The sequence below is a fragment of the Manacus vitellinus genome, unplaced genomic scaffold, assembly GCF_001715985.3.
Source record: "Manacus vitellinus isolate BGI_N305 unplaced genomic scaffold, ASM171598v3 scaffold_6_pilon, whole genome shotgun sequence".
Lineage (NCBI taxonomy): Eukaryota > Metazoa > Chordata > Aves > Passeriformes > Pipridae > Manacus > Manacus vitellinus.
Genome location: NW_021940750.1, coordinates 39,423,094 through 39,449,153, shown reverse-complemented (window position 1 = coordinate 39,449,153; position 26,060 = coordinate 39,423,094). Strand labels below are relative to the sequence as shown.

At 39.4% G+C, this 26,060-nt stretch overlaps 1 protein-coding gene across 1 annotated transcript; it reads right to left on the bottom strand.

Moving 5' to 3' along the window:
• On the bottom strand, positions 1-22,485 carry EXOC5 (exocyst complex component 5). Its single transcript, XM_008931244.3, has 18 exons — positions 22,375-22,485; positions 19,607-19,754; positions 19,027-19,221; positions 14,150-14,214; positions 13,682-13,710; positions 13,434-13,543; positions 12,931-12,975; positions 12,691-12,831; positions 11,527-11,609; positions 10,871-11,080; positions 10,600-10,635; positions 9,580-9,727; positions 7,408-7,516; positions 6,586-6,706; positions 6,094-6,180; positions 3,631-3,739; positions 2,436-2,651; positions 1-2,292 (listed from the first exon to the last, which is right to left on the bottom strand). Exons 2-18 carry the CDS (start codon positions 19,709-19,711, stop codon positions 2,104-2,106), a joined length of 1,998 nt encoding a protein of 665 aa, XP_008929492.1. The 5' UTR covers positions 19,712-19,754; positions 22,375-22,485; the 3' UTR covers positions 1-2,103.
• Between the last annotated feature and the right edge of the window lie 3,575 nt (positions 22,486-26,060).

Here is a 26,060-nt window from a genome sequence, read left to right as displayed (position 1 = left end):
TCTGGAAGGAATTTTTTTTTTTATTGAGGAAGAGTTTACATCTCTAAGTTTAAGTATTCACCTACTTTTTGCTGCCTCCTGTTAACAGGCATAATGGAAATATTGCACTGAGCATATGCATGGAAAACACAGCTAAGAAAGCGAGGAATATGGTAAATACATTTCATACAACCTTAAAAAAATTCAAACAATCATACAACAAATTCTGAAGCACTTCTGTGATCTGCAATCTCAAGATGATGTTCACTGTTCTGAGGTGTTTACAAATTGACACTTTTTTCTTTTTTTTTTTTTGTAGAAAGATTTTGTATTGGTTAATAAAACCACAGCCTTAAAATTGTTGGCTTTCGGTTACAGAGGTAACAGAGAGGTATCATCTGAACTCACATCAGAGCTTTTGAAAAAAAATGGCAGCAGTACAAGCATGTGCCTCCTCCAGTGTCCAAAACTCTTTGTGGCTCTGCCATGGCCAAGGAATAGAGCAGTGCAGCTCAGCAAAGCAGCCAGTCCCCTGGAATACTTGGAGACACTCTGGCATCCATCCTCTTGTTTACTGATACAATGCTCTGCTAAATATAAAACGAAGCAGGAGACCCTCAACTAACCAAGAGAAGTCCCACACAAGTCCTGTCAATGTTGACTACACCTGGGAATTCATTAAGGAAAGAGGAAAACAGAATTATCTGACCAACCCATAAAGTAAATTGATAGAAATGCTGCTCTGAAGGTGGGAGAGAGAGAAGTTTCCGTAACAGTACAAACAATGTGTTAGAAAGGATTTGCTCAGGGATGGTGTAGGTCAGATTGAAGACACAAACCACTGCACTTCCAACCTTGTTTCCACAAGAGTCTGCGCTGAGAAAAGGTTTATTTACATCAATTTTCAACTGCTTGTGGAAAAGCCACCCTGGATGTTTCAAACATCACTGTTCCTTCAATTCACTGTGGGTCCATGTCAGAAACACCTTGAATAAACACTGGAGCACAAGGGACACAGAGTAGTCTGTGTCCAGTATGAAAATTATGAGCAGTGGAAGAGCAGCTTTTGCACACTTCAACATTTTATATTGCTCAGGCACTGAGGATCAATTACCTTCAGCACAGGAATTTTCCACCCGAGGTTTTGGCCAGAGCCACATGGGAAAAACTGGGCTACATTTTATCCTTTCACTTCATTAGAATTTGAATTTATTTACGTAAAAAGTAAGACAGGAGAAAGTTTTTGTATATTAACCCAACAATGGGTACCTTCACCTTGTAGTAAGGATGCCTTAGGCAAGGCAGCTGCATTTACTTCAGGAGCATGTATAAAATTCAGTGTCCTGGTATCAAACAGAAACAATAATATCAGATCATACAATGCCAGTACATTCCAGTGGGCCTTTGACTATTAGGTAAAAAAAAAAAAGAGTCAAAGAGCTAAAAAAAAAAAAAAAAAAATCCAAAACTTTTCACTTTAGTTCTGTTTAGAATGCTACACAATGAATAAATTACATCTTTCTGGGATAGTGTTGCTTTTGCTCCTCCATCTGAAAGAAATTCCAAGCTAATTAATTAGAGCAAGAAATTACATTGAGCAGGATAAGGTTTTAAATGAAAGAAATGACTTAGAAACACCAATCAAAGATAATTTGATTATGATTAGCTGTGCTGAAGTCTAAGTCATTAAAATTGATGAAGGATGTTTTTACACTGGTCTAGTCTATGTAATCCATTACCTACGCTATGCTCTGTACTTCAAGTCTAACAAACGGTATCTCATAATTCAATATTGAAGACTAAAATACTTCCAATGCACCACTTGCTTTCCTACACCAACATGTTTCCAATTAAAAAAACAAACCAAACCAAAAAAAAAAAAAAAAGAAATCAGTAGCAAGTAGATTTGTGAAATTCTTCACTGGGAGAACTTTAGCTCACGTGAAACACCACCCCGAGTTTTACCTGCTCACCTCCTACACTGTCATGTTTAGATATGGCTGCTGCTTTATTCTGAACAGTCACTGTCCCACAAAAGTTACGCCCACGGTTGGTAAGGAATCATTCCCTGTGCTTTCTGACAACTGAGGCCTGCCCAAAGGAACAGGTTCTCTTGCTGTGCTCTCAGCTGAAGTGACGGGCGAGACGAGCGGACCTATAATCGACACGCAGCTGAACGAAGGAGTGAAGGATGTTCTTGTCCAGATTAGCAAGTTGTTCTCCTGAGCAAACTTGCTTTAAGTTATCAGGGGCTACAACCAGAAGATTGCAAAGTGCATGCAAGGTATCAAAGAGCTGTAACACCAGAGCGATCTGTGGGCAAGAGAAAAGAAAGAAAAAACAGATATAAATTATTAGAATTGCTTGAAGTCTTGTAACAGCTTGTCCACCTAGGTCTTCAAAATACTCCCTCCTGACAGAGGATTCACATCCATCATCCTCTCCTCGTGTCTTACCTTGAAGTCTTTGGCACACTTCCTGTACTCAGCCACATCACAGATAGCCAACATGCCCCCCATGCAGCTGTAGGAGTATTGCTGGAGGTGTTCGTAGATGAGCCGATGGAAACGAACTCCAAGCTCCATCAAAACTGTGTCCACGTTCTTGCCATCCATGGAATTTCTGATCTTTTCCACCTGCTTTCTAACATAGCCACAGACCTTAACACAAGCCTAAATTTAAAACAAAATAAGAATGATTAGGTAACTTACTTTCTAGGAATCTGTTCTTCTCAAAGTGGTTTCCGTATCATAAGCCAAACATCAGCCACTAATCTTTAAACTCTGACAGCACAGCACTGAAATTAGTCATTCTCCAATTAACAATTTTCCAACAGTTTTTTATTTGCCACGTAAAGATGCAAAAATGTGAGTAGGAAGATGGATGCAAGACAATATTCAATTAAGTTATAGTTCAGAGCAGTTCAGAATAGAACAGTTGCATTTGGACTTTTAATTCAAACAAAGATCAACCAAGGGGTGGGTGGGGAGGGGGAAGTGACTAAAAACTTTGTCAGCTGTAGTTATAAATTCAAATTAACAACCATACAGGCATCTTCACCATTCCCACATAGTAAAAGTCTCCACTTCTCCCATTCCCATCTGGGAATGCTCTCACTTCTTCCCAGTGAGTTTGTTCTCTACTCCTCCCTGTATTGTTCCCTAACAAGAGCCCAATGTGAGGCAGCCCTACAGCTCCTCAGAAACCCCCAGGCAGGGATTCAGACAGATTTGGTGGTCCAGACAGCATTGTGCAGCAAAGAATGTTCATGCAGTACCTGTGATGCTTTGTCATGTTCCTGCCACTCTGAGGGGAAAAACCACCCAGCAGACAGAGAGTACCTGATAATTGATTTTCTGAAACTGATAGCTCAAAGCTAATTATCAGCTAAAAGCCTTGTTCCAAATCTGGGCCTCTTGGGACGGGAAAGAATGTGCCAGTTCCTCCAGCACCTACTGATTTGTGTCTGACACTGGAGACAAAACTGCTCATGTTCATTTTCAGCTTGAGAAAATAGCCCATGAGAGAGTTTGGAGGTGCTTGGTGCAGAATGGAAGTGAATTTAGCACATGCACATGTTGTCTGAAGCATGTTTGGCAGGGAACATCCTCTACCTGATGACACTCCTGAGCTGAGACTTCAGTTACTTACATTAGTATATTGAATCAAAACATTGTTTTCATCTTCTGGTTTAAAATCTGTCTTCTTCTGCTCTGCAGCCAAGATGTGCTTCATCTGTCCAATCATGCAATTCAGTGTCCTTTAAAGTTACAAACACGGGTTGGGTTTGGAAGGGAACATTTTCATTTCCTTGATTTTTATATTTACACAAACTAACACGACTCTGTACAAAAGTCAGCAGCATAAAGCAATGAGGAAAAAGCCCAGCACCCAATACTTGAGTAATTTACAGAAGATACAATAAATGCTTTTAGTGTGTCAAAGGAAATATTTCATTTAACAAACATGCACAAATACACACTCTTTTCTAGAGTTGCAATGTAATTATATAGAGAAGATATGCTTGGTTTTTAGTGAGCAGCTGGAAAAAGAAGCATCAGCCCAAAAATCCCTAAAACCTCTTCCCTCCAAGTTCAGTGTCTTGGAGCACAGCACACAGCACACTGGCCAGCTGCTTTTAAAGGGGACACATTAATTGGAAGGTAATCCATTCAAATCCAGCTCTTCAGAGAAATTGGAGAGGATCCTTCAATGCAGAGGGAATCAGAAAGCTGAAGGAAGCATTCCAAAGGGTTTAGGAGAATTAGATCACATTGCATATTAGTCAGAAGCATCAGAACACACTTGGAAAGTGAAGGAGGGGTGAGGGGGAAGGAAAAACCTCTTCCTTTGCCAGAGCTTGGTATTTCTCTTGTTCTCACAAATCTAATGGAGTTTTACAGTGTCATTTATTTCTCCCTTATAGGATTTATCTGTTCAGAACATTATCTGAGGTCAAGGCCCTGGTTTCCTTTAAGTCCAAAGCAAAGGTCAAACAGCAAAGCAGCTGAGAGAGGCTGCAAACCTCTCCCAGTGCCTACCTTGGCCAGGAATATCCCTCTGGTTTTCACCCCCCCTTCCCTTTCCTTCATCTCCCTCACCCTTCCAACTTCCCTGAAGAAAACAGTCAAGGCCATTACAGGCACTGAAGGATTCAAGCCAGAGCGGGGTGGAGGGGACACAAATATATGTATCCAAAGAGGGAACAAACTCCTTTTTTTCCTATGCACAGAGCTCAGACTTGCATTTCAGGTGCACTTCATCCAACAATCCACACAGAAATTTAAGGAAATTATATCTTTCATTCTCCTCAATTTCCATTTGCAATAAATACTCCCAGAAGGCTGTTTACACAAAACACATGCTGAAAGAAAACTGGCTGAACTAATTTTGTTTGGTTAATAAATCACTTTTAGAGGTAGATTCAATTGCTGTGAATGGCACTCAAGAAGCTGCACTTGGACTTTTCCAGATTGGATAATGCTGAAAAAGCACCAATGTTTAGAAAAATTGCTTTATATTTTCAACTCAATTCCTTTAAGCAAGACAATCCATTCTCAACACCACCAGTGGCACCACAAAGCAGCATGAAAGAGGCACACAGACACATCTCACATGTAATGTTCATCTCAAAATTAATCTCTTTTGTATGGCTGAAACACTAATTTTTTTGAATTCTCCATCCACAAACCTTTGAACATACTGTTCTCCAACTTGTTCTCACAAGTCTTGCTATCACTTTTAAAAGATTAATTATTTTATACACAAACTATTTTAATGCTGATGACCAACCTGTATCTGTCTAGATCTAAGCTCATGGCCTCAGTGCTTGAAATATTTCAAACTTTGTGTTTAAATCTCTAAGGTCATTTGCAGCAGGAGCAGCTAAAAATCTCAATTGCCACTTACACATCCCCTGTTTCCACCTTTCTTTCTGTACTTCCAGAAAATAATACACCAAATCAAAAGTAGGGCATCACACAACAGCTCCATTTCCCAACATTAAGCTTGTTAGTTTATTATTTGCCTCTGCTGCAAAACAGCTGTGATTTTAATTTACAATTTTTATAGCTATCCCCTCATTTATATTCTGAGAAATAGAAAAAAGATTAAATGAGTCACAACCTCAAAGCAAGTCAATGTCAGAATCAAAATTATTCCAGGTCTACAGACTTCTATGACTGGGTCTAATCCATAGCACTGCACAGATTCCAGCAAATCATCTAACCTATTTTTGTCAAACTTTGCCCTTAATGGAAATCCTGTAAGTGTTTAACCTATTTCAATCATCATTTCTCCCTCTTTTACAGTAGAAAAAAAGAGTTTGAGACAATAAGGTAAAACTGAACTATTGCACTCTTACAACATAACCATCTTTAACATCCTTCCAGAAGTATTTATGGGTCAGAAATGTGCCATAGAAAAGATGACCCTCTAACCATATAAAATCTGAATTTCCTATGCACAATAATGCATGTTTATAATTTTAAAAAAAATATTAAAATATCAATTTTGAGTTCAGGAATAATTCATGCTTAAAAGGACAGTTAACATGCATTAGAAAGAAGTTTTACACAAATTAAGAATTAAGAGAAAGTTTAAATCTCTACTTACCTATCAATGCCCATATCCAGCTTCACTTCCATTTGTTCTATGATATCCTTTTTCTTCTGAAGGCATTCAGATAATTTAGGAGAGGAACTGCAACAGTGTGACAGTGTTAAAATATCAGGACAAATTTCTCTGCTGGGTTTGCTGCTTACAACAGGATTCAGTGAAGTTTTCTCATCCCATCAGAAAGGACCCCAAGGTACAGCCACAAACCCCCTTTAGTCCTACCTGGAATGCAGCAGTGATGTCTCCAAGGAAAAATTGTTTCTCCTACCTATCAATACTCTTGGAGCTCACTCTCCTTCATTAGTTTTCAAAGGAACCAATTTAATTTCCCTTCTTCCCCCTCCCATTATGGCATTTTATCTTCCACAATATCAAGTTGATCTACTCTGAGCATAAACTCCTCTTAACAGAGATGAGGAATGAAAAAAATTGCTTTCTTTACCAAAAAAACACCAATCACATTGGAAATATTAATCAAAATAAAGGTACCTGATTAATGGCATCAGATGATCATTGAACTGCTTGTCAAATAAATGGAAAATTGTATTGGCCTGGTGGACAACATCCAAGAAATACAGATTTGCATTCTTTGAATCAGAAGAGGGAATGCCTAAAGCAAAGGAGGTTTCATTAGGATTGTACAGATATGCAGTTCTTATAATTAGCATGATGACTTTTTAAATATGCAGAATTTTTCCATGAATGCTTAAATCACAGGCTTAAGAGTTTCAAAAATTCACAGAGGTACCATATATAGGGTACTTCTCACAGCTATATTGGGTAACAGGCACAGAGAAATATCTCACTGTTAAAATTTCTAAAAGCACAACAGGACAGTCAATTTAAAACCTCCTTCAGAATGGGAGTTTAATTTTGTCATGTAAAAATGACAGGTTCTCACTGTCAAGATTTTAATTTCTTTTAAAAAGCAGTTTTCTTATTTACTGCCACTCTAAAAAGCACAAACATACAAACAAGCACAGAATTCTTATGAAAATTAAGACACTAAGCCTTAATATTATTCTCCTGTTATGGCACAGAGAACAATTAAAAGAGGCAGAGAGTGCTGATGTCCCAATTCCTGTGATAAAAATGTTTTCAAAGACAGAAGCCTGTTCCCATCTGAGCACCAATTCCCCAAATGAAAGTTACACTTTAGAAGACATTAAATGTTGACTCCAAAACACATAAAATTTCATTTAACCAACACACTGTGAACAAGGCCAATCAATAAGGCACAGCAAGGACCTGCAAAGATCCTCTGCACAGAAAGGCCAAGGAGATGAAATGCTCAGAGAATTCTGTACTCACCAGCAAGGCCTGTTTCTAATGCATAATCGATGTGTTCAGTGCATAAGAACTCTACAAGCATAGAAAAAATTCTGAAAGCATTCTTGGGTAAGTCAGAGGGATCAGAGAGCTTCAAAGAAAAAGGAAAAAAATTATCCTAAAGGTCAGTTCTACATAGATTTGAAAGTTTATTTGATATGGCGCAGGGGATAAGCTTAAAATGTAACAAGTATTCCAGAATAATTGGAATTTTATTTTAAGTGAAAAGTATCCATATAGAGAATTATAGGAACAGCCTTTAGTATCAATAAACCCTTCAGCATTTACAAGTAAACTTAAGCTGCCACAGATGCTACAAGAAGCAAATCTATAAAGTTTCTAATAATAATAATAAAGGAAGATATTAATTAATAGTCCTTAAAACACAGTTTTTCAGATGTAATCTTAGGAATTACCTAAACCACTGGATGCTGGGAATATGCATACAGAAGAAATTACTTTATTCATTCCCTATATTTTTATTTTTTTAATAAAGAATAAAGGCCACAGGCCACAGTGAGAACCAGGACAGTGGGTTAAGCTGGACCTCCAATTTCTGTCCTTTTATCACTGCAGTAAAACTAATGCAGCTGAAGCTCAGCTCCATTTGGGCCAGTTCAGCTGGAGCCAATGGAGCAGGAACACTTTTATGAGGTGAGGCAATGCCCACATTTCCACACAGCACCTGTACTTTGATGAGCTGGGAGCAACGTGGGATTTGGGACAGCAACCTGTCAGTAAATCCCCTTTCTAAAGGAAAACGTGGCAGGGCTTTTGGACATAAGAGATACAGCTTTGGTTTTTAAGGAATTGGGTGAAGGCTTTTATGAGTAAGAAGGATTACTATTGCAATTCAAGTTAATTTACACAACAACACTCACGGATATTTCTGCAGTTTTTCCCCCCCAAAACCACAAAACCCCCAACAACAGACATTTACAAACACTGAAATGTTTCAATATATGGTTACATTCAGAACTAACAACTTATTTTTCCTGAAGCAGTCACAGTTGGTGCAGTGCATCTGCACACATTTGCTATGTGACATAAATATCACAATTAAATAGCCAGGGATATGTGTACCTTCTCTTTTGCAAAGTGGGTTGCCTTGTCCACAAACCCCTCAGTTCTAAAACCCTAATTCTAAAAATCTCCTTATATGCCAAGATCCATCAGGGTTTCCACCCCAATACAATTATTCTTAGACCAAATATGAATAAATCTGATCCCAACAGGAAGGCAGGGAAAAAAAAAGGTTGTGCACACGTGGAAAAAATTAGTTTATATCGTGAATTAACAACTGTTTCTAGCAACTGGGATACTGAGAAAATGAATGATCCACCTGTTTGTCTTACAGGCAGTGGTTTCACCACTAGGAAGGAGGTGATCCCAGGGTGTGCAGGTAACACTGCTGTGTCTGGATCCTGTTCTATCTTTGGCCTTGTTAGGTTTATAAAATACTAAAACCTCTAAATGTCTGAAATGTTAAGTTTTTCTGCCCTCAGCTCATTTGGAATGTTAGAGGAATTAAAACTTGTTAGAAATCAGTGTGTTTAGCTAATAAAAAAAAAATCACTAGCATTTAAGATTGCAATTGAATTTCAAGGGCTTTCATTTACCCTAAGTGCCAGACAAATATGACTGACAGGCAGTAAAAGCAGCAATTTAATCAGAAATAAAATACTTTTTTTTTGTTGTTAGACCTAAAGCATTTAAAGAACACTGGAGGGTAAACAATGTTAAAGACTATTTTTCTCATTAGTGATCATTCACCAAGGCAAGAAGAAATTACACTTGACACAGGAAAACAAGTGTTGAACTGTTCACTGTATTTTTAAAGCAGGAAAAGAAAACCACACTAAAGGCTTCTCAGGTCTTGGGTGTAATTCAGTAAGAAAAGCAATGTAGGTAGTAAATTTAACCATCCTCACTTCTTCAAAAAAAAAATATTAAAATAGTATTAAAACCCACAAAATACAGCTAAATGCACATGTAAGAGCAAACTCTGCTCCACTACCACCCTGTTCCCATGGAAAAAAACCCAAAAGATAATTTATTTAACAACGTCCTCCCTTATTCTTATTCCTCAATCAAAAATTTATCCCCGAGTTAGGATTTCACACGCAAAACAAAGATCACAGGAAGCAAACTCACCCTGTGACATCTTTCAAAAGCTTGTTTGGTTTCTTGCAAGAGGTTAACCACCACTTCTTGTGACAGGAAAGTTTCCCCATGTGTGTCAATGCTTGGCCCCAAGGGTAGGTTTGTACGTTGCCTCAATCTCTCTTTGAGGTCTTGAATGCTGGAACAGAAACATTCCCAAAGAAGGATTCACTGGATGGAAATTTGGCTACTGAAATTCCCCAACAATTTAGGACATTTTAGTTGTTAACTTAAAAAAAAAAAACCAAACAGGACCCAAGACACAGTTTAGGATATGCAAGCATTAAGACAAGTCTTGCAAGCTTTAAAAAACATTGCCATTAAATGCAAAACTACCACCTCTGATTCCACCATCAACTGTGTTCTACCAGGGCTCGTTCACACGTGGGACCAGCTACTCCCCTTCGTGGGATAAGAGACATTTCAATGGAATCCTGTGGCACTTATGCTCCATGGACAAAGTTTAGCCTCCATACACTGTCACACTGCACTTTCAAAGCACTAATGAGAGCTTTCCATCTCATCCACACCCACAAATCCTCTCATCCTCAGCAGTCCTTTATTTAGCCAAGCATGCTCCGACACATTTCCATGCATAAAACAACCCAGAAAGTTACTCACTACCGTAAATTTAATTTTCCCCAAGAAAATTAAATTTTCATTTTTTTTTTTAATTACTTTGCTGCTGCTTTTTCCACATCACTTCTCACTCCTGACACACTGAGCTCTTTGAAAGGTGCAGTAGCCTCGCCACCTCTGCTTCACACAAGTTTAAATCCTTCCTATCCCATTTCTCACTACTCCTTTCCTAGTTTCTCTACCCTGAGGATAATGAAGTCTTGTTTTACCTTTCTCTAAGTCCATTGCATCTTCTGGGCTCACTAAGAGCTTTCTCACTGACATTGCTATGGTCTTTTCCCCTTCCTAGGTCTTGGGAGGGGAACCACAAGACCTGGGCAGGTGAAAAAAAATGTATGCTTTTAGATACACACATATACATGCTTTAGGTACCTTAGTTTTGCTTCAGTCCTTTTGTGGATCTGGATCCTAAGTTGAAACATAGGTTGAACTGGTATTTTTCACTTCCCATATGTATAAATACCATGCATCACCTTTCACATGTAACACACTTTTTAGCAGAACATAAAGTGAAAGTAAATTACAAAAAGTTGTAGGTCTTTTGCAGTTCATCACTGTACATCTGACAGGGCAAATAGGACATTTCTCCCCTCACCACCTCCCTTCCCTCTTAAAATCATGGAACTTCCCAGAAGGAACTTACCCTCCAGTGCCAATGGACCTCTTCTGGTGGTTTTTGGAATCATAATAGCGCTGCAGAATCATTGCACTCCTGCTTTTCAAATAACCAATTTCCACCTCAATGTAATTCTCCAGGTAGGAAATGAAAATGGATTTGATAAGCTTAGACAAGAAAGTCTGCTTATCAGTACCCAGGTTGAATTCCATCAATTTGCTTGACAGATTAGTGGTTCTTCATGCAAAAGAAACAAAGAAGGGGAAAAAAGGCTGAGTTTGTAAAGTACATCATATGTTTGTAAAGTACACAGCACAACAGAACCCTGCAAGGCTTGGGGCCGTTCTACATTTAAGGAAAGAACTTCCCATAATTCAGGTTTAACTACACACAGCACAACTGCCATCAAGTTGCCAGTGAGATGGGTAGGACTGGCTTTTGCACAGTTTTAAAACAACCCTCAAAGATCACTGCACTCAGTACTTCCCATTAAAAATAATAATGGCAATTTGAAGTTTTCTTTAGGAAAGTCACCATTGCAGAAGTTAATGGCCATATCATTTTTTTTCAATTTTTATGAGATGTTTCCATTTCTGGCTCCTCTCTTTCAACATCTTGAGAATCAATCCATCTATCACAAGAGAATATCTACGACAATAATTTCGTCACTGATATATAAATACCTTGTATATAGATCATAGAGATTCTTTAGATACTGTTCTGCATCTGATTTCCTGTGTTCTTCTAGCTGGTCCTTTACATAACCCTGTGGAATTTGGTACATCTGGTTAGAGGATCAACTGACAACCACAGGTTCTTAGATTATTAACCACTTCTTCCTAGATTATATATAATTTCCTGCAAAATTTATGTCTTACTTTAGGTAATTCATCTATCCTTTGTTTTTAAATCTCTAATTTACACATCCAGCATTATCTACAGAGAAAGTTGAATGCATCTTTTAGAAGAAAAGTATTTAATAATAAAGGCAGTAATGTGTGAAGCAAAGACAAAAGGCAGATGGCTTTGAAAATATGCTTGACCAACTAACACCAAATCCCCTCGTTTTAAGAATCAAAAGCACCAGAGGCCTCAGGGCATCTCTGCAGTTGACAGTAAGCAAAGGAGATGGTTCTATATTTGCTTATCATAATACAGACACAAAGCAGATACAAGCTTAGAGTCTTCTTGTCATTGACTATTTGGACAAAAGTATTATTTACCATAACATACTAAGTCCAAACTGACACAGAAAATTGGGGTTGAAACACAAGCTCCATCTCTGCACCATAAGAAAGACATCTACAGGGAAATTGCTTTTTGCAAGGGATGTCATGTTGTTGACTTTAAGCACTTAAGTGAGTGTATTTGCAGGATGGAAAACTTAACATTTTCAATTATTCTAGATTTTCATATAAATATTGCATTAGCTGCAAGACAGTATTCACAACATAAGTTATTTTCACTTATTCAGTGAACACACATGACATCCAATCCCAAGAATGAGCAAATTAAAGATGCTTATTAAACTTCTTTTCCTGACATATTCTTGGTAGGGGGCATAGAGAAGAAATCAAATACACATATGACATCTCATGAATTACCCAACAATATTCCCTAATAATTTTACATATTGAATTTGAGTATTTTCAGTCACCCTGTATCCAGAGCACAAGCAGCTTTATTTAATATAGGCTTGATTATCTGTCTGAGTTGTTACAGAGTAATGAATATGATTCTACAAGGTTACAAATATTGTAAATTCTCATTAGCTGCTGTTACTGGATAAAATATTTTTTTATTAAAAGTTTCCTCGATGAACTTCAACATGTTAGAATGTGAAATACCTGAAGTTTAACTTCAAAGATATTTTGAATGAGTTTGGCTAGCACAGTCTCTGGATTGCTAAAGATTTCTCCAACTTGCTTATTCACTCTCTGGCAGAGAATGGCTGCATCTTCAAAGACATCATTCCTCAGGAATGCTCCCTAGGGATTTAAAAGCACATTTCACAATAGATTTACAACCACCTATAGGACTAAATAAATCAGCACCCAAAGAGATACACGTAAAACAAACTCCATTACCTCTTGACACTGTTTTATATACACATCAACACAGTGGGAATAGCCCTGTGGAAGGAGAAAAACAACTCAGTGTTAAAGCAGTGCAGAATGAAATCAAGCAAATAAAACACCTGTGAAAGTTATTGCAAAAAAATTGAGATTCATTCAAAGTGTAGACTTTTCCAAACTCATTTTTGTCACAGATCTAACATACCTTCACTGACCACCAGTCTACAGGAATATACACAAGTTTCAATATTCTTTCTCAAGCATAAAAGTTCACAAACATGCAGGAAAAGATTAGCTTAGAATGTTCTCCACTGATGTTGCCTCCAATCCCCCCTCATTTGCCCCCCTTTATTCTCTTTCATCTGATTTCAGATGGAACATCTGGGTATTTTTGAAGTTATACATGTCATCTGACATGGTGGTTGTTCCCATGCAAGATGTTCACTTGAAACAGGCACTTGTTGTACCACGGGTTGTTTTATTCATGTACTCAAATTAAACCCCTCAGTTTTTACCTTAAAATGAAGCAAAACTGCTGCTACTTCTCTCATCCTGGAGATTTCTCCTCTCCGCTGTGCACTGGTAAACTCTTGAATTAACTGGCACTCTAAATCGTGGTACTTACCTGGAGAGAAAAGGGGATAACAACAAAAATCCATCAGGCACTGACAAAAACTGTAATACTGACAGTATTGCTTACTTCCCTAATCATCTTTAACAATTCAAATATAGGAATATGGATTGAACTGCATAGATAACTTACTTGCTATCTTCGATTTTACTTCAGAAAACCTGTTAACAACAAAAAAAATAGCATGATTAAATTCAAATCCACATCACAAGAGGAATCACAGGCATCCCAGAACATTAGTAAGAGGCACTCTACTTAAAAATGAAAACATGTAACACAAAGATGACAGAAAAGTTCCCCGCTTTATACCCCTAAAAACCTACAAGCATCTAATTCAAATCTAGCATTAAGTCAGCAAAGCAAAATTATCCCATTAAAAGTCTGTTAAGCAGTTTAGGATGTGTATGTAAAGATGATCCTACAACATGAGCATGTGAACACAAATTTGAGAATAGAGGAGAGGGAAATAAGCACACAATCCAGCTCAGCAGCTGCATGAATCACTAAGCACAGCACCAAAGGGGAGACAAGGGAAGCATCAGGAAACTACAGCTATGTGAAGATTTAGTTTCTTAAAAAGATGTGCAGATAGATTTTTACCTGTCAAAAGGCAGTTCCTGTGCAATCAAATGCAGTTTCTGAATGATATCAGCTGCCTCTTTAATCTGTTGAGAGGAAAACATGACAGAATTATTAAAGAAGGTCTGATTGTGGGCTATTCCTTTCCTACCCCCCCTGTACAATTTCATACCCATAGTTCCTATTTCTAAAGCTGGCTGAGTTGACATACCCATGGAAGAGATCAACCCCTTCAAGCTCCTGTATGTACTTTTAAGATGCTTAAGGTATTTTTCTTTAACACAAAGTTATATAGGTCAAAACATGGTGAAGTCTTGCTGCATGTTCCCATTAGGCAGGTCTGTGGGGGTGTGTCAGCTACCTGGACAAAAATCTCTTCACTGCACTAGGCCAACAGAGCTTGAAGACCAAAAGATTCCTCAGGGATGATTAGATCACACCTAGGTAGAGCAGTCTCATGGAAATCTGTACCCTCCCATTTGGGAATAAAGTATATAACTGTAACACAGAGCTGTGACATCAAACTTCAATAGTAATTGGGATGAAAGTCTTACTGACTCACACCCAACCAGAAGAGACCTCTGTTGAACTCAGAAGGGAAATGGCTCGTCAACCCTGTCAGGGAAAGCACTGGGAAATACTTTAAAACTGATGAAATTGGCTGTATCTAAAAAAGCCATGACCTTGCTCAACACTCAGAGAGGAGGAAGGGGAAAAAGGGGATCAAAGCAGAGCATTCTCTCAAGGAAGGAGAAACAGAAGCTGCATTAGAAATTATAAACTCTGAGGTCCAAAGCAAAAACCAAGATGAAAGTCAGTTAATTACATAGCTACAAATTAAGAATAGCTGTATAAACACAAAGGTTAACAAATAAAGATAACACAGCATGCAAATTTGTGCTCTGTCCTTGGTAGCAAAACCTTTTATCATTTATTCTTCCACCATGGATCAGCATGGGAAGTGCATCTAAGTAGTGCTTAGTGACTTCAGCTCCATTGGCCTGAATAAAATGACAGAAAACACCAGTCTGAAAATGTGGGGGACGCAGCTGGCTGCAGCTGAACCTCAGTGGATTTAAGCACAGTGTTGGCTGGGCCAAACCGGACACAGTTCTGGGATGGTTTTACAGGCTTTACTGAGCTGTCCTGGGGATTAGAAGGCTCCTCAAAGGGGCTGGTGAATAAAGGTCTGTGTATTGGGGGTACTGACTGACAGTGGCTGAACGTGAGCCAGAGTGAGCCCAGGAGGGCAGGAAGGACAATGGCACCTGGCCTGGATCAGCAATAGTGTGGCAGCAGGACCAGGGTAGTGATTGTCCCCCTGGGCTGGGCACTGGTGAGGCCTCACCTGGAATTCTGAGGTCAGTTTTGGGTCCCTCGTGACAAGACATTGAGGGGCTGGAGTGTGTCCAGAGAAGGTAATGATGCTGGGGAAGGCTCTGGAGCACAAGTGTGATGAGGAGAAGCTGAGGGAGCTGGGGAGGCTCAGCCTGGAGAAAAGGAGGCTCAGGGGGGACCCTCTTGGTCTCTCCAACTCCCTGACAGGAGGGGGGATCCAGGTGGGGGTCGGGCTCTGCTCCCTGGGAACAAGGGACAGGATGAGAGGAAATGGCCTCAAGTTGTGCCAAAGGAGGTTTCGATTGGGTATCAGGAAACATTTTTTCACAGAAAGGGTTGTCCATCCCTGGCACAGCTGTCCAGGGCAGTGTTGGAGTCCCCATCCCTGGAGGGATTTAAAAGCCATGTGGATGTGGCACTTGGGGACATGGGTTAGTGGTGGGCTTGGCAGTGCTGGGGGAATGGTTAGACTTGAGCATCTTAGAGGGCTTTTGCAGCCTGAATTATTCTATGATTAAAACCTTTATAAGCTGACACAATGGAGAACATGGAGAATATGCAGTTTATCTTGTTCCTCCTGTTAGTGATGATCCAGGGAGCTGAAGTGAGAGGAAAGGAAGCAACCAAATCCTATTCTCCCAGCACTCAGAGCGGGCTGGATTAAAACTTTGCAAGAATAGAACCAGACACACAGGTAAGAATGGAGAGTACAGGCATCACACGAGGTTGGTTGTTCAGCAAAAATAGGGGCACTCAAAGTATATCCACTCTGATTATTAAGAGCAGCTTATGTTTTGAACTGTCAGCTCACAATAGCCTCTTAAGTCAAAAGCAGCCACGCTCCTCAAATAAATCCAATGAAAGAGCAGTTATTTCTATTGGCTTACAGCAACCCTAATACCCAACAGTTGTGATCAATACTGATGTCAGTAAATAGTCTATATATCAGCAGTTATTCACCAATGCTATAAAATAAAAAAAACCCAAAACCAAAACACTCAAACAAAAAAAAAAACAACAAACCCACAGACACAACATTTTCTTTGTCTCCTCTTCACACAACAGCTGTTAACAAACTTATATTTTATTGAATTCAGGGCCTTTTCTTAAGCACAGCTGAAGCCATGACAAATCAATCCTCTGTGGTTTCTGCTTAAACCCGGACATATTCAATTTTTAATTGAATCAGGCTTCTGTAAACTATTAAAAACAAAATAAATATAGATTCTATAAAATATCACTGGCAAAAAATCACCCTGGAAATCATGGAGAAATAAGAGAATTTTAACACAGCACATTTTTATGCACAACTGAAAATGGAATAATGTTGAGTACAGAACATAAGAAGAGAAAGGGACATATAAGAATAACAGTAAACACATTAAGCAGGACAATGTTATTGCACAATAAACAAATGAGCTGCTAGATCATTTTGACAGTTTAATTGCATTAACTGGAGTGATTTGCTCACTTCAAGACTCTTCAGCACAGGAGAAACACTGGTCAGCTGGTACCACAAGGAAAATTGTAAGGATTCAGAGGATGAAGACACAATACATAGGATGGGACAATACAGGAGGGAAAACCTTCACAGAGGTGACAAGGTCAAAGTTAGACCAAGAGAAAGCAATATGGGAAGCAACAAACTGAGTGTAGGGGGGAAAAAAGGAATCCAATGGACTTTTAAGAACTGACACTAGTGAGAAAAACATCAATTAGGAAATAACTGCATTATAATTCATTTTGTGCCTCTCCTTTCACAGTATCTCTTCCTCTTAATGCCTCAAAGAAAAATCCACATTTGCGAGGGCTGGCACAGCACAAAAAAATCTTAACATCCTCCAAAACACCATCTAAAAGCCACATCAGTTCAAAGATCAGAAGACACTGACAAGGCACTAAGGTTTTACATTTAAGAATATTTGTTACTATCTCACACTTTAGAGCTATTTTTAGTTCAGAGATGCATTAAGGTGTAACAGCACATGTCTAGGCAGGTTCTTTTATAAACACTACTTTATTATTAAAGTAGGAGGCAAGAAGTTACAGAATCCACTTGACTGAAATTACCTCAGTAAGCTAACTTGTATCCAGAATTTCTTGTTTGTGTTCCCACACACTTCCCCTACAGACTGGCACAAGACTTACAGCCTTTACTATATTTGTCTTCCTCCAGATTTGCTGAATATCTTGTTATTCTTCAGGGATGTATAAAGATCCATTTGTTTACAAATTTCCAGCTTTACCATATTTATAAACCTGATTTTTCTGATCCTCCAACAGGGTGGATTATGAAACTCTAATTTACAAATAAAATGAAAGCTGAATTCTATGAGACTCTTGAGCAGACAACACATAATTCTCTAACTTATGCTTTGTTATTTGTCATTAAATCTCTTTAAAACACATGCTTTATTATTACATAGGAAAAAAAAACAGAAAACTTTACCTAGATCTGGAAAAGGCTGGTCAGAGAAGAACTTTCATTATGTTGAAACCTCTCTGTTTCCTTTGGAAGTCAAGGAAGTTTTTCCTGTGCTCCCTCTTGAATTAGGGCAAACTATCAACTGGTAATTACCACCTATCCACAGCCCATGAACTGAAAGTCAGGGAATACAACTGCATGAAATGATGAGTTTTTCATTTCCCTGAGATACCTCCAGCTCAGTAGAGAGGGGGGGTGACTATTAACCTGTTCACAGGTCTTCTATGAGCTGCATTTCAATCACATATTTCTTTGCTGAATGTGCAAACCAAGTTTTTGCTGTTCCCACATTATTATAATTTTTTCCTGACTACAATCCTACCACTGCACAGAATTTAAGGAGAGAGGGAAGATTCTTCAGGACACACCTAAAAAAACTCAAAAAACCACCAAACCAACAACTCTAAAGAAAACTCCACCAAGCCAACTCTACTTAATCTGCATAGGGAAACTTAGTGCTCTTTTGTCTACAGCTGGATTATTTCCTTCAGTTTATTTCTATTTGCCACACCATTCAGCTTGTATTTGCTTCATGAACACACTCTTGAAGCATAAGAAAAACAAAATGCTTTAACAGTTCTTTGAAGTTTTCCTGCCTGGTTCCTCTAAATTCCAAGGGTGGAGACATAACCACAGGACTATACAAAGCCCCAAGGCATGCTGTGACAAAAAGGTATCCAAGGCCAGTGGACTGACCCAACAGAGCAAAGTTTCACAAAGAAGTTGCATTCAGAACTGTTCTGCATTACAGGATGGAACTGAGGCAAGGGGTTCAAAGGGAAAAGGCAGATATTGTGTGGACTCCAAAGTTGCCCTCCCAGCGTTCCTCAAATCTCCGATAATTTCATAAAATGAGAAATGCCAACATTGCCACCTTAAGCATCGCTGAATACAAATGCTTTATCAGCAATCTGCAGCCCAGTGTTGTTCATTTACATTTCAGAACAATGCCACTTTAACAAGTCAGTCACCCAGTGGTTTGAAGTCTGACCATGGTAAGTCATGGTAGCAGCTTGTAATTAGGGCAGCACCGCTCGTTGCTTTGAACTGCTTTCATCCCGCTGACAGCTCTTACCTTTTCAGAGTTTGTAAAAACATCAGACTTCAGCTCTCCATCCAGAAACTCATTAAAGTATTTCATCAGCTTCTGAGCCTCCACAGCCCGTTGCCGTGGCGTGTTTACCCCCTCCAGTTGGTCGCCAAGGTGACAGACCTTGGTTGCTACATAGCTGATGTGCTCATCCAGCTCTTGGAAATGTTGGAAGGCAACCTGGGAGAACAGAGACATGGACACTAAACCCATGATTTCCATTTAATGTACTCCAGGAAACACTAGATTTACTCCAGTAACAGGCACTGTGAAAGCAGGTGCTGTGTCTCAGAATCACAGGCCTACTCAGAACCACTAATGAATTACACACATCCCATTAGTGTCTTCCTTTAAACTGCTGTGAAGATTCACTACTTTCACCATCACTAACACTCATTAATGGAACATGCAGATAAGTCCCCCTTGACAGGAGAAATTGTTTTCCATCAAAGCCTCTTTACTCTTATCTCAAAGAGTAGCACAGTGTACCAAGAAACGTTAAAGGAGCACAGGATGCTTTTAAAACTTGCACAGCTTTGCACTGACTCTACTCTTCAGACTTTACCTGGTTGCTTTTCTGCAGCTCTTGCACTTTCTTGGCAAATTCCTTTGCTTCCTTCTGGCATTGCTGTTCTAGTTTCTCCACCTTCCTCTGAATCCTTTCATCCATTACCTGTAATTCTTGGATATGATTTACGAATTCTTCCAATAATCTGATTTAGAACAAAATACAGGAAAACACACTTTAGTTTGAAACACACTGTCTTCTGCAGAGAGTTTAAAACACCTTGAAGGAAAGAACTTGCCAACAAGGCTGATATAACCACAACTTAAAAAGGCTCTTTTGTTTTAAAGTCTATCCCCCTGGCTGTGCAGCACTCAATGCCTACATAAAAACCGTGTATGGTAGGCCAAGGGAATGTAGGGGGATAACTAAATTCCAATCACTCAAGAACGTGGCTCAAAATCCTTCTATCCCCATCTTCCCCTAATAATTCTCATAAGGACAAAAAGAGCTCAGGCCACCAAATCCCTTCAGTGGAAGGGCTACAAAGGGAAAATATTTTCTACTGTACATGTTACTGTAAAGTTGTAAATCAGCATCCTATTAATAGGCAATTAATACACAGTTTAATAATGTTGGTTTGATTGATTTCACTTCTTCCTATACCCATTTTAAGGCTTTTTCTGCCCTTTCCCATCACTTTGATTTTTCTTTCAGACTCACAGTTTACTCTCCCCAATCGCAGTACACCTCAATGCATTCTTAAATTCCCACTATTATCTTCATTCCATTCTTAATGTCTCTCTCTTTCTCACTCCCGTTCTTGCCCATTCTGTCCCCTTCCTGTCATCTTTTCACTTCTATTTTTCCAAACATCCCAGTCACTGATGCTCAGGGAATGATTATTCCCAGATCCTCCAGAGCCATGAAACTCATGACAGTAACTGAAAACATCTGAACCATTACAGAACTCTGCTGTCCAGGTTTAATGTCCAAGCAGAAGAGGAGAGGAAATGGGAAGTCCTTCCAGGGAGCTATTTCTGGACTACTCAGGAACCTGCATTTTCACAAACACTCTGTTCAGAAGGTGGATGTGAAGCCCTCCAACCTGTGGTGCTGCTGCAAGGCAGAATGAGCCCACTGCTCCTCTCCTGGTTTGCCAAGTACAGGCTACAGACTTGCAGCAACCAGAAAGAAAAAGTAGAATGGATTATTCCACCCTCACAGACTCCTTCCCTGCTTGCCAGAAGCCCAAGAGGAAGCACATTGCATTAGATTCCACAGAAAACCACAAGGAACAGGTCCAAGTTTACAGAAATATATTTAAAATAAAATCTGAACGATAGTGACACACAGCACACTTTCAAACAAAACCCTAGGGAAGTGCAGAGAGTTTCTATTAATTTTAACAAACTGCTTCAACCTGGGGTTTGTTTTTTAAACAGATATTGTGCCAACTCAGCACTTATTCAGCCACAGTACTCAATATAGTGAGAGAGGAAGGAATGCTGAAGCAGAAGAGGCAGCTGCTGGTCAGGTTTCTCAAAATATAAATAAAGACTCCAAGACACTTATAACCAAACAAAAGCAGCATCTTCTAAAAACAGAACAAAAAACATATACCAAAAGATCTGGGTTTTTTTATATTAATTTTGGCTCCCTTCCCAATACTAGAACATGCCACAAGAAAAATATTAATTGCTGCAGAATTCTCCTACTTGTCCTGAAGAATATGAAGGTGTATCACAGAAGTTAACACAGGCAAACCAGCAGAAATGTAGAGGATCTGTTAAAATGAACTGGTACTGCTACAAATTATCCACTACTCTAAAGTAGATCCTAGGAAAAAGTGTGCAGAAAGAGCTCCAGGAAGCAATGTTGTGTCTTTCCAGGCTTCTTCCTGCTTAAACCACATGTAAAGCTCTGCACAGGATACAGGCCCCAGACTGAATGTCAAGGGTTCAGCACCTTGCTAGAAATCCAACAATATCCTTCCTCTTCTTGTGTGCCTCCAGAGAGCCAGACTGCTCCAGGAGGAATGTCTTTGGCCATGCTAATAGAGTGTTTTCTATTTGCTTTTGAACAGCAACAGCTGGTCTATGAAGTTGGCTATTCCTAAATTTCTGTAGCTCAGGTTACTGCAAACCATCTCAATCTGGAAGAGGATCACGTGGATGAGAAGTCCCCAAGGCACAGCTACTGCAGCTGCTGATCTCCCAAGTTATAAGCATGTGGAAAGTGAGAACACTCAAGTTAGTTTTGTCTCTAAAAATATCACCAATACTGGTACAAAAGCTAAAAAGTAGCACTATTTGAAAGGTACTCTTTCAAGCAAAAGAAGATCCAGGTAGATCCAGAAGTCAGAATAGCTTATCATGGGATCACATCCCTAGAGCTGCCTTTCTTCCCACCCTACCTGTTTGTGCTGTTTGTTTGCACCAGGATTGCCAACTATGGGGTCTTAAGACAAGGTAGCTCAGGGAGCTGAAGTAAGAAACTCATTAAATTAACTATCACAGCAGTGAAGCCTCATGTTATGCTTTAGTCCAGCAACTCCAGTGCTTTGGAACATTTGTGTCTGACAAGGACAAACAACACCAAATTTCCTTCATTTAAAAGGTCTTAATCGGAAAGTGACTTTCCCTATTCTTGCCACTGAGTAATTAGTTCTGAATAATTAACTCATGGTCACAAATTTTAGCAATTCTCCCAAATGAAAACCTCCTTGGACACACAGCAACACCACATACGGGCTTTTTGTTACATGTGGAACGAAACAGTACAATCAGAGACACATTCACTTTGACCATTATGCAGTTTGGTTTTACCTTTTCGGATCAAAAGCTTCTCCACCTCTGGAACCTCCTCCAGGTGTTCTCCATGCCAGGCGTTCAATGTATTCATCTGCCACAAAAGGCTCCTGGCCACAGAATAAAAACCTCCTTACAATGTGCCACAGTAGGTTCTTCCTTAAGCAGCTGTTCACACATCATTTTGAAAGTGTTTAAAAGCCTTATTACAATCAAGAGGAAGCGCAGTGCTGACAATTACCCCATCACCTCTTAGCTTTACATATTTAATTCGAAGAACGCTGTTCTTAATATGGTGACTTTGAACATCTAGTCTAGATTTTAGGATTTGCTGCAGGTCTGTGAGCTGGCTCTAAATGACCTTATTTCCAGCTGAGCCTGTGCCTTGTCCTGACTGAGTGTCCCCCCCCCCGTGCAGCAGCTCCGCTGGTTTGGGATGTTACATCACCAGCCATCAGCTGCACAGCACAACAGACAGGAGAATTCATCTGTCTGAAGAAATTATGTGGAAAAATGAGGGTTGTTTTGTTTTGTTTTTACAGTGGTTCAACCCTCTGGTGCAGGTCACAACATGGCATCACAGCCAGAGCTGGCCAAGGCGCTGCCCCGTGGCAAAACCAGCACCAGATGCCACCGGACATTGTGCAACATCCAACTGCAGCTGCAGGAACGAAGCAGATAAAAAGGGAAAAACAAATCATACAAACACATGAGGGACTTGACCTTCCCCAGAAGGAAAAACAGGGTATGAGGGATGCTAAAAGCTCAAGGTTATGCAAGTTTCTTCCATATTTGCTGGTTCTTCCCTTAAAATACCGCTCCAGGCTGAAGAGTTAAGATTATTTCTCCACTCAGCGATGTTTCCTGAAGGCAGAAACCTCATTTATAAAACCAACATCTCCTGTTTTGGCTGGCACAATACTTACACCAGCTCAAACATTTCATCACATGGTTAATACAAAATTACTCCAAACACAGTCCAACATTTATCCTTAAAAAACCAGTATTTATCACTTCAGCTTCACTGGTAATTTAGCAGCGTTGAGTAGGTGCTAAGCTCAGCACATCTAAAATCAGCAAGTACATTATTCCCACAACCATCAGGATTTCATAGAAACCTTTTAAATTACACACAGCAACAGTTTTGAAAGTGTGAAACAACCCAAAACAGAGCTGGGAGTGGCTCTGGTTATTAGAGGTATTTGCCACAACTGATGGCATTTGCCATTTCTGATGATGATGACATGTGACCATGCTTTTGATAAAGCCTGGTCTTAAAAAATGAAAATAATAAAAAATAAACAGGTATAAAATTGGTTGTGGTATCAATATGTCTGAAACTTTGTCACAAGTAATAGGGAGGGAAAAAACCCAGCATTATAGAGTTAGTTTAATAGCTAAAACCAAGGGTTAAAAAGCACATGTTGCCAGTTCAAGGTCTGTTTTCTCAGAAACAAATTATGCCCCATCCAGGCAGGCCCAGCCATTAAAGAGAAAGATTAAAGTTTTTTAAATATACTTTGCAATATACTGAATCCTGCTGGATGGGGCAGAAATTTCACCCTTTCAACAGATCACCCAGTAACTCCTCGTGCACAGACTGACTCGAATAACTGTGTTTTACTGGTTAAACTGCAAAAATAACAGCTTGATGCTGCATAAAAACAATTTCCCTACAAGTCACTCATCTCTTTAACCAAATTCCTCCTTATACAAAACACAAAGCTTCCTTTACCCAAATCCTCTTCACCAAAAATCAAAATGCCATGCTTTCATACCAGTATAAATCCTCTATTCCACCTTTGCATCTAAAAGTTTGGGAGCATTTTTGCAAGTTTAATTATAGGTGAACTATTTGATACCGTAACATTCCCTTCAGGGGAGTCATCCAGCTTCCCAATTACCTTAGGGCTCTTTGCAGCACTTCTCCTTTACATGAAAATCACAATCTTTCCTGCAGCTCCCTCCCTTGCATCCCAAAAACGAGCCAGGCACATGGCAAGGAAAGCTGTGGCTGACCCCATATGCAGATGTAACATTTCAAAGGGGCATAACCTGGAAAATACCTGGTTTTCAAGAACACTTGCATGGGACAGCCATCCTTCAGTTCTTTATTCATATAAATATATCACATTTATATCATGTAAATCATGTCCTGTATTATTTAAGGAACATTAATTGCAGTGGATATTATATGAAGAGTATTGATCAACAGAGGGAGGGAAAAAAAAGAGCTTTTTCTTCCAAATTTCCACAAAGGCTGTGCTAAAAATAATCTACTTGATTTATAAAGAATAAATGAAGTTCAACAGTGTCTTTCTAAGACATGATTTACCAGGTTTCACTGCAGATCCAAAACTTTTAGTTCAGTTTGTATATCGTATCTTCCACATCCATTTGCTTTTTTAAAATGTTATCTTGATAACGGGGTTAACCCACAGCAGACAGCCTAATTCCTATTTTAAGTCTCCTATCCTGTCCTGCAGAAATTGCTGAAAATCAGCTATTACAAATGTCATTTGCAAGTCCTTTGCCTGTTATCAGATGAGCCCCAACAGTCAATTTCTTCCCAGCTTTGAACTTCCCTCTGGCTCCAGATGAATTAGCGTGATCCCCTCCATTCAGCCAATACTCCTGATTTAATAAGAGATAGGCCTCAAGTGCATGATAACCTGGTTTGATCTGGTCTTTATAAATGAAACTATACTAACAGCCAAATTAAAAACCAGTTTAGAAGTAATAATTGTTAACTTATGCTTTAAGTGATGCGAGGGAGAACAGAGTCCACGTTGTGTCCGTTTTCAGCACAGATCCTGCTACACAGTGTCACATATCCAGAATGAAAATGACTGCAGAACACACAGTCATGAAAATGTGGTAATCAAATTCCACCCTCAGCACACAGGCAAAGGGTTACTCCCATAGCAAGCACATTTTCATGTTCTGATGTATAAGGAAGCAACTTCAAACTAACTTAGTAGGCAACATTAAATTAGTGAACGCCAACAAAACCTCTCTTGCTGAAAGAGTAGTGAAAGCAGGAGAGACAGAAACACTGGATTTCATGTTGGAAAACATAATTTCAAGCTCAGTCTCTAGGCAAAATTCTCACCTAATTTGAAACTTAATTGCAAAATGGAGCAAATTGTTGCATGGCCCAAAGCAGCTAAAACATAAGAGTTTACTTTCTGTATCCAAGTTACCCCACATCCAACATCCCACAAAGAACAGAACTGCATTGTCATTATGTTGAGAAATAAATGGGCTCCTAGAGAGATACAGAGAGGGCACAAAACCTGGCATCCAGCTACTTGGAACACAGCATTTCAGTCCTGCTATTTTTTTAGAACCACGCAAGCCAAATGATGTGTCATAACACTTCTGTGCCGTAACTGTGATTCATAAATTCGAGTGCACACAATGCATTTATCATAAACTACAGATATAGGATCTTCCAGAGAAACAGGAAGACCTTCCCTGCAGGCTGGGCAAAGCATGTCCCAGTGACAGCCCATCAAATGAACAACTGGCTCATGAGAGACCCGGAGAGCAAATGCAGGACACCTGGTGACGACACCACACCCCCGTGCACGAAGGGGGGGGACACACTTTTTGTTTATCACAGGTCACATCATGAGAGCTCATGGTCCAGGCCAGGAGTTGGAGTCACAGACACCCAGAATGGTTTGGGTTGGAAGGGACCT